At 49.4% G+C, this 9,848-nt stretch overlaps 1 protein-coding gene across 1 annotated transcript; it reads left to right on the forward strand.

Annotated features, from left to right (window-relative positions):
* The first annotated feature begins 915 nt into the window (after positions 1-915).
* LOC129209336 (cytochrome P450 4B1-like) lies at positions 916-9,249 on the forward strand. Its single transcript, XM_054833630.1, is given in 12 exon segments — positions 916-1,160; positions 1,709-1,850; positions 3,421-3,465; positions 4,141-4,268; positions 4,700-4,824; positions 4,920-5,071; positions 5,275-5,381; positions 6,197-6,387; positions 6,647-6,784; positions 7,259-7,322; positions 8,030-8,112; positions 8,832-9,249. Coding segments are annotated over 12 exon segments (1,530 nt in total). The 5' UTR covers positions 916-974; the 3' UTR covers positions 9,001-9,249.
* The last annotated feature ends 599 nt before the right edge of the window (positions 9,250-9,848 follow it).

The raw sequence follows: 9,848 nt of genomic DNA on the forward strand, positions 1-9,848 counted from the left end.
GTAACCAGCAGGATCTGGTCAGGGATTGCTAGAAGGGGTCCTACCTGAGGACCAACCAAACACTGAACTGGAGAGGTAAATGCAGTGATACGGAGCCTTCTTTGGAGGATGGTGAGGTGCTATGTAGACAGGGGAAGGAGGACTCACCAGGACTGTAGAGTGAACATGACCTCCATGAACATCATGCCTCCCTATCAGGTTAGACATGCCCTTAATGTTGCTGCAGCTCATTTTACTGCTCTTCTGCTCTCCCTCTCCTTGTCTTATCTATTGACCATGTTAATTCTTCTGGGCAGCAGTTTTGTCTCCTGGCTTGTCTATGGCAGGACCCCTTGGAGCACAGGGCCATGGTCCCTTGTGTGCTGATTCAGTTATGTCCATTCTCTTGATTAAAGTCTGGCCATGCTGTGTGATGTTGCAGTCACTCAGAACACTCCTTTACAGCTGAAGGCAGCTGGATCTGTCCAGCCCGTGTGTTGGGAAGAGGTTCCTCACTTCCTGCGGGTGGACGAACAGCTTCCAGACCTGAATTTGGCTGAGGACGGGACAGAGCTCAGCTAGAACCCAAGCCTGGCTACCTCTTACCTCCTCCCTCCTATAGCTTTGTCCACACAGGCATAGATGACTTCCAGCACTTCCTCTCTCTGTTGGGGTGTACCGGACTTCAAAGAAAGCAGCAAATACGTACAGGTTGGTTGTGAATAAGCCGCCTCCATCCACAGGTTGCTGGAAGCAGGTCAAAGGGTGAGTGAGAGCAGCAGGGAATCAGGCTGCTGGCCAAGCTGACTCATTACTACCACAATGGTCCTGCTATAAATTGCTGCCAGCAGCGCTTCACCAGGCTCAGCTCCAGCAGAGCAGGACGGAGAGGATTTTTACCTGCACCTAGCTCCCCATCAGGCACAGGTGTAGGAGGAGTAGAAGAGGAGCAGGCAGGAGAAGGCAGCACCAGGCATCCTGGACGTGGGGCCAGCATGGCGTCTCTGCTGGACAACATAGCCATACCTTCTGCTGCTGTTCTGCAGCTGTTTGCAGTGCTTGGTGTCATCTTTGTGCTGCTGAAGGTGGCCAAGTTCTACCGGGAGAGGAAGAAACTCATCAAAACTCTGGAGGCATTCCCTGGTCCCCCGAAACACTGGCTCTATGGCCACAATCACCTGGTAAGGAGGGAGCTGGGGTCAGTCAGGGTGGGTTGTCCCAGCAATTGTGCAAGATATCAGTGAGGGTGAAAGGAAGCACTGGGTGAGGCGTGCATGTCCCCTGCTCGTGTCCCTTCATACAGGAGAGGACCTCTGCACTGGGAGAGCCAAGACTTCTGCAGGGCAGGCAGAAACGGTGCCTGGATATGAGATGTGATCATTTGGTAAAAAACAGAGCCATGTTGTTTTCGATCATGTGCTTAAAGCATGGAGTTAGGTGATTTCTGGGACTTTAATGAAGTTATTTAAATATGAGCAACCATAAAATGTCTCTCCTCTGCATTACAACTTCTACCAATAAGAGTCTCTCCCCCTACACCCACTTAAGAAGACATGACCACGTGCAGCATGGAAAGCTCCCCGTGGCAAGTCTGTCCACTCTCTCCCCATTTCACAGGAGAGGATGTCTTGCATGTGCTTTCCATGAGAGGGCAAGTTTAGACTCTGCTCTCCCTCCCACATCCCTCATTTTCTGCCTGAATTCAGTCCCTGCTTAACTGTCATTGCAGACAACTTCTAATGGAATATTAAATCAGATGGTGTCATGGGGAGAAGAATACCCTTATGCCTTTCCCAAATGGTATGGACTGGCTTTGCCTTCTCTAATAATCCACCATCCTGAATATGCCAAAAGCATACTTGGCCGAATAGGTAAGTCCCTACCTCTGGTTTTGGGAAGTCGTGTCCTTGACACTGCCCTACCAAGAAAATCATGGGAAACTTGCCTGGAATAACCCCCTGTGCCAGCTTCCTTCACAGCTGTTGCAATTCCTCCTTTGCTTCCCTCCACAAATTCCCAGTCTGCCCCAGGTTTCATGGAGCAGTTCGTATCCTCATGCAAAATGGTGACCATGTGCCTGTTCCTCCCAGTCCACTGCCCCCATTGTTGTTGGTCTTACTGTCTTCTATGGCATCTACCACTATAATATCTGTGTTTCCCAGTAAACCCAGTAATGTGCATGAGTTGGCATGGCAATGTCTCTCAGAAGACAACTCAAGTCTTCTCTGCTCCTTTCTGTGGAGCATGATGCCTGTGAGTGTGTCGTGGTTTAGCCCCAGCCGGCAGCTGAGCACCACGCAGCCACTCACTCACTCCCCCCCCTCCTCCTTCCCCCCCCAGTGGGATGGAGAGGAGAACGGGAAGGAAAAGGCAAGACCTGGTGGGTTGATATAAGGACAGTTTACTGGGATAGCAAAGGGAGAGGGGAAGACAAAACAAAACAAAACAAAACAGTACTTAACAGAGTATACGAAACTGGTGATACACAATGCAGTTTCTCACCCAAGGACCGTACAACTCAGACCGCGTGCTCAGACCTGTCCCGAAACCGGACTGTCCCCGAGCCACGCATCCTGGAGCTGCTGCCCCCCTTCCCCGGCTAGCCCCCCTTTTATGCTGAGCATGATGTCACATGGTATGGAATACCCCCTTTGGCTAGTTTGGGTCACCTGTCCTGTCTATGTCCCCTCCCAACTCCTTGTGCACCCCCAGCCGTTCCACTGGCAAGGCAGTGTGAGAAGCAGAAAAGGCCTTGGCTCTGTGTAAGCACTGCTCAACAACAGGTCCACATAACAAAAACATCTCTATATTATCAACGCTGTTTCCAGCACAAATCCCAAACATAGCCCCGTACTAGCTACTGTGAAGAAAATGAACCCTCTCAGCTGAAACCAGGACAGAGTGGTACTTATATGGGCATCTCCAGTAACTCACATCCATTGTTCTCAACTTTGAGATTTGCCACGGCCATTTCTTCTCCACACACAATTTTTTTACACCTTTCTCAGGTTTTCTCAAGTCCACTAAGGCCATATTTGTAGAAGACCACTTTTAAAATCTACCTCTAGTTTTAGAGTATTTCACATATTGAAATTAGACTAATTCTACATTGTGATTTAGAGGATGAAATCTAATGTCAATTTATCCTGAATTTTCTTTTTTCTTATGTTGAATTCATTAGCCATTCGTACTGTTCGTAGAACCATAGAATGGTTTGGGTTGGAAGGGACCTTTAAAGATCATCTAGTTCCAATCCCCCTGCCATGGGCAGGGACACCCTCCACTAGACCAGGTTGCTCAAAGCCCCATCCAACCTGACCTTGAACACTTCCAGGGATGGGGCATCAACAACGTCTCTGGGCAACCTGTGCCAGTGCCTCACCACCCTCATAGTGAAGAATTTCTACTAACATCTATTCTGCTATATATTTTGTTTTACAGATCGCAAGTCCAATATGCCCTATAAGTTCTTCGTTCCCTGGATCGGTAAGTCATTCTCTTCCATTATCACTTCCAGACGTATTGCACATTTCAGTGGCTTCTCTCTTGTTTTCCTTTATTTTGCTTTATTCCATTCTAAAACCAGAGTTTGCAAATGAGAGGGTTTGTTTGAGTGTGAGTGTTAGTACTGGTGTTGCCCACCTAGTTGTGGAGGCTTTGCCTTGGATCACATCCCCTGGCCTTCACAAAGCAAACTTCAGTTTGCTCAGGGGCTGAATGCTACCATGGATAACTGGGGTGAGATGCACCAAGGACAGGGAGGTTCATGGCTTGCACACATCTTTGAGGTAGCCTTCCAAGGTCCTGCTAACAACTGTCAGCGTGGGCTGCAAAAGGCACTCAAGTATTTAATTTAGGGCAGAAAAACCCACCTGAGAGAGCAAGCCCTGTGCTTCTGCCATCAAGGCTTTGATTTCAGGGTAGATTAAACATGCACAGCCAGTTGCAGTGAAGGACACGTGGGCAGGCTTCTACAAAGCATCCAAAGAGCGATGCTGTGAATGGCCTTAGAGAGGCTGGAGAAAAGGCTCCACCACAAATTCCTCCTCCCTCCAGACCCTGCACGTTACCCAGCACTTGGCCAAAAGCAGTAGTGATGCTGTCAGAGCCGTGATCAGAGTCTGGAGGAGCTGACTGCGCCTTTGCTGTTTGTATCTCCAGGGCAGGGGCTGTTGATCTTGGCCGGGAGCAAATGGTTCCAGCATCAGAAGCTGCTCACCCCAGCCTTTCATTATGATGTGCTGAAATCTTACGTGGCCCTGATGTCAGACTCGGTCAAAGTGATGCTGGTAAGAATCACCACTCCTGCTACTTTTACCTTTCAGCTGTGCACCAATGAAAATAATCAGGTCTGGGAATGACTGAGGGAAAGAAACTGGACTTAGATGGTTCCTAGAGTTTCATTACTTTTTGGGTAGTTTTGAAGTTCTGAAATTGCTCCCCTCACCTTCCTCTGGCCATTCCACTTATTGTCTCTTTCATCAGCTTTCCAATAAAATCAACCACTGCTAGAATATAATTTCCTAGCCCAGTAATGGTAAACCTGGAAAAACAGATGTACAGAAGAGTTCGATTAGGTTCACAGAAAATATAATGAATTAGGGCCTCTGCTTGCAGAAAAGAATGTAATTAGCAGTGTGGATCTGGGAAGAGGGACAGGAAAATATGACCTAAACGTAGATGGTAGCCTGTGCCTCCTTACCCCTGTCTCCACCACTAGGATAAATGGGAAAAGAAGAACACAGAGAGGAAGTCAGTGGAGGTCTTTCAAGACGTCAGTTTGATGACACTAGACAGCATCATGAAATGAGCCTTCAGTTATAATACCAACTGTCAGACTCAGAGGTCAGTACCTGAATTCTCAAATTCTGGGAAAGCAAGTGTGTCTGTCTCCCCCGCTTGTGTTGCTAACACCAGCTTTAACCTTGGTTTCCTTACAGAAACTCAGACTATTACATCAGAGCTGTTTATAACCTGAACTGCCTTGTGACCAAGAGAATCGCATCTTTTTCTTACAAGGATATCTTCTATGACCTGACTCATGAAGGCCGTGAGTTTAAGAAAGCCTGCAAGCTGGCCCATACCCACACAGGTATTTCTCCCCATTTCTCCCCAGCCCTGTCTCCCAGCTGAACCTCTCCCTGGAGCATCTGGAGCAGCTTGGAGCGGGGTTGCAGCAGTCACTGGCCAGAGGGTTACACGTTAAACAGTCCAAGCTGCTAACCAAGCAGGCAAGTGCATGAGCTCTCTGGAGGGACAGGACACGTCTAATGGATTGATCATTCTTCTGTACAGATAAGGTAATTAAAGAAAGAAAGATGTTGCTCTCCAGCGAGAAGGAACTTGACAAGATCCAGAAGAAGAAACACATGGATTTTCTGGACATTCTTCTTTGTACCAAGGTGAATGTTTGAAATAATTGTATCAAATGCTAAAGAACATACCTGTGTGGCACCAAGGGTGCATCAGCAGGGAGCTCACCACCCTGGGCTGGAGTTGCTGGCAACAGCTTCCCCACTCCAGATTTCCTAGCTCAGGGAAAGGTGGTTTGAAAGTGAAGGAAATACAAATGTGTGAGATCAGTGATTGAACACAAATAGCTCAGACAGATTTTCATCCTCCTTGTTCGTTTTCATTGAGCACATTAATAGTTTAAAATAAGTGAGCTGTCAGAAATCAGAATGACATCTTTGGAAAGGTTACAAGGAAGCCACCTTGGTTGTAGTCCTCTTAAGAGATTTTGTTTCTTACCATCTGTAGCTTTACCTTCACAGAAATCTTGAGATACTCTGGATAAAAGCTGCCATTTGGTCTTCAGGAAGGAGATACGCTCTGTACTCACTCTGTCCTTCTGAAGCCACTGCTTTCTTTTGTGTCTGAACCTGAAACAAAAGTCACCCAAGCCAAACTACTGAAAAACGTAACAGGAACCCTTGGTAGGGGACCAGATACGGTGTCCTTCTGAAGGGCTGGGATCTGGTAATCCACCAAAGCCCAGCGCTATAACTCTGTTGACTGCAGAGTTGGCAATCAGCAAGTCTGACTGTTCTCACATCTATTGGATATATTTTCTACTGGCTTACTTTCTGGTGTCCAGGGAGATACAAGAGACACCAAATCACACCCTTCTTCATCAGCATCTGGGGTTATTTTTATACCCAAAGTAGCAAGTTCAATTAATGTGCACTCGAGAATGATATACTGTCCTCTTTGTTAGGATGCAAATGGAGTTGGGCTATCTGATGAGGATCTACAAGCCGAGGTGGACACATTCATGTTTGGGGGTCATGATATCACAGCCAGCGGGATCTCCTGGCTCTTCTACTGCCTGTCATTATATCCAGAGTACCAGCAACGGTGCAGGGAGGAGATCCAGGAGATCTTGGGAGACCGAGATACCATTGAGTGGTGAGCTAGGACTTCTTATTCCTTTACTTTGAATTCTTTTCACTCATCCCGAGAAGGGAACTTCATCCACCTTATACTGCATCTGCACTGGGGCATTCTGCTTTTCATGTACCAATGCTGGCAGCAAAGGGAAGACGAGGAAAAGGAGAAAACCCAGCAGGAGATGGGAGATATGATGGTTCAGCCTATTCAGTCCCCATTGCTGGTGTCCTCATTGGTGCCACTCAAACACAGCCTGACCTCTCCGATTTGCTTTCAGGGGCGACCTTGGGAAGATGACCTACACCACAATGTGCATCAAAGAGAGCTTGCGCCTGTTTCCACCAGTTCCTTTTGTGTCCCGATACCTCTCTAAACCTGTCACATTTTCTGATGGACGCAGCTTGCCAGCAGGTCTGTTGAGTTTGTTCATCCTTCATGCTGCTGTCCATGACAAGCGGGGCATCCTCACTAGAGCTGCTGTGTGGAGGGGCTGCTGGGGCTTCCAGCCTCTCTTCTCTCTCCAAAGGCCTGTACAGGGTCACCCCAGCTCACCATGACAGCTCTCCCAGAAGGGTGGCTGGAGAGAGTCTAAGGATATGCTTCAGGGCACTGGGGTGGTCACAGAGATCAAAGGGGACTTGCAGAGCATTGATCCTGGCCAAGAGTAAAAGCTCATCCACCACTACCAAAGTGGGTCCCAGCTCTGAGGTCAATGTTTCTTCCATGTGAGGGTTTCAGGAGGTGACCTGCCTGGGCAGGCTGGGCATCTCCCTGCCAGATCTCCTGCAACAGCCCCTGCAGAGCCCAGGGAGGGAGAGCATCCCACAAACACCTCTCCTGGGTCTTCAGTCTGAGCTGGCATGAGCTTTTTTTCATTTTTCTTTTCCAGGCACCAGGTTTTACTGAACATATTTGCAATTCACAGGAACCGGGATGTGTGGGAGGATGCCGAGGTACTTCATCTTTATAAAAAGAAGGGGCAGGTGATCTCTGAGCCCAGATATCCACTCCCCTGGAACAAGACGGCCTGCGCCTCCCCACCCTGTATTTTTTTCCCCCTTCTTATTCCAACAGTCTGTATCTAAATGCAAAGTTCAGCGAAGTTATCAAACAACCCAAAGGCTTTGAACATGACAAAGTGCTGGGAAAGGGTGTTGAATAGTCTGTCTTCATGCATGGTGACACAGAGATACTCAGACTGCTTTCAGCTGCCCTGGATAGACATAGGTCCCAGAGTGGCATGAGAAGTCCCAAGCCCTCCAGGTAGTGTGTGATTTGAAGTTGATGTCTTAGAGGCTGCAAGAAAATAGCTAGTAAACTTGAAGGAGGGTCTGCAGCTGCCTTTCTCTGGAGAGGCAGGATCAGGTATCTCTGGACAGGAGGGAATCTGACTTGATCATTGCTGCCATGGATGAGAAAATGCCTGTAGGCATCCTGGGTACTGTAGTGGGTGATGTGGATATCTCCAAGGGGAAGATCTGTACAGTCACCAGTGCCCTCTTCTCATCCACCTGGTTGGCTTTGCAGAGGGATGAACATCAGCTGCAGCTTCTCTGGGGCAGCAGAGGCCACATCCAGCCCTACCTTGGGGACTGGGGAAGAACCTGGTGCTGCTCATACCAGAGCCAATGGTGACTAAATGGCCTTTTTTCTCCCACAGATATATGATCCCCTGAGGTTTTCTCCAGAGAACTCAGCACAGAGGCACTCCCATGCTTTCCTGCCTTTCTCTGCTGGATTCAGGTGGGACATCCTTCATCCCTCTCCTTGTAGGCTGCCTTGTACAGGAAACCTAGCTCAGAGCTGAGCTCCTGAGGCTAATCCTCCCTCAGTGCCCATGAACCAAGCTGGCTTGGCCAACTCAAGCAGGCTTTCCATAACAGGATCTCCACCATGCTCCATGAGCTCCAGAGCATTTCCCATGCCCCAAGTTCTGTGGTCACTATAGGGTTTCACACACTTTTCTTGTGGATTTGTGGAGAGGTTTACATTTTCTGTTGCCTGCATTGGGAACATGGGCTCCTTTGTTTAGGGGTGAATACCCAGTGCATCTCAAAGCCAAGCTGGGTCCAAGTGTCTGTGTTTCCCACAGAGTTGTATCAATAGACAGATGCAAGATACTGAGGTTTCAGTAACTTGTAAGAGGAGATACTCCACATAGAGCTAAAAATAACCCTTCTGAGGTGTCTGGGGTCTTAGCAGGATCCATACAGCACTTTCTAGTGAAGTAAGCCCCAGTTCTCTCAATCTCATATCTTTTTTCAATGCCTATTAATAAAAAACAGTAGTACCCCATCACAGAGCTGGGTGCATTAGGGTGTGGCATCAGGAGATTCCTAGATAAGCTGTGGTGTCATCCTCACAGCAGCTGGAGGTCCCCCAGCTCGCACACGGGCTGAGCCGAGCTCGGGGACGGTCAGGGATGAAGGCTGCAAGCAGAGCCTTTGTTATTCTCTCCCCAGGAACTGCATCGGGCAGCAGTTTGCCATGAACAAGATGAAGGTGGCGCTGGCCCTGACCCTGCTCCGCTTCGAGCTGTCCCCCAACCCATCCAAGCCTCCCAGACTGATATCGCAGGTCATCCTCAAGTCCAGCAATGGGGTCCACCTGCATTTGAAGAAGATTCGCTGACCCTGTGGGGTACCACAGCAGGGGGGAAAGCCTTTCCCAAGGACCACCCTCCACGCAGAAGTTTAAGAGGGGGACACCAGACAGACCCACCCTGGCCACCTTGGACCTCTCCCATATTAACCTCCCTGCCTGCTGCTCTCCAGGGGGCACACTGAGCGCCCTCGCACACACACCAAACCCAGCAGGTCCAGGTCCGATCCTAGCACAGGGAACTGCTCTGCCAAGGGGGTTTCACAGTGCAGCTGTGGCTCAGCCTTCACCTCCTCAGGCATCCTCTGTGTCCTGCTCATCTCCTCACCTCCAGCCTGCCCTGGCACGCTGCCTGGCAGGACTTCTGTCACCTGCCTGTGTAACTTGCACCATTGCCAGTTCCCTGCTCAGGCAGGGTGGTGAACAACACTGTGGTTTACACCAATGTCTAAAGCCTGGACACCGCCCGAGAACAATGTTTCTCCCCTGCCTCCAGCCTGGGTGTGCTGGGGCAGGAGAGCTTCTCCCTGCAGCCACACTGCATCCCATGCACCACGCTCCAAATTACTCCCCCTAATCCATTCTGGGGCTGGCACTGCACCCACTGTTACAGAGATGAAGGCCAGCAGGTTTTTCTGCCCTGACACTGACATTTCTTGAGCTGAGGGTGCTCAGGAGCCAGTGCAGAGACCTGTCACCAGCTAACTTGGAGAAAGCACTCACCGCCCTCAAAACGATGTGTGGTCACAGCCTTGTCCTCCTCTTCTCTCTGAAAGGAAAATAACACCTTGTGGAGATGCTCCCCAAGAGTGGCTTTGGCTTCCTTTGCATTTGTGGGCCAGGGCGGGGTGGGTACAGGGTGAGTCCCGGCAGCCCAG

This window comes from Grus americana, chromosome 8, assembly GCF_028858705.1.
Source record: "Grus americana isolate bGruAme1 chromosome 8, bGruAme1.mat, whole genome shotgun sequence".
NCBI lineage: Eukaryota > Metazoa > Chordata > Aves > Gruiformes > Gruidae > Grus > Grus americana.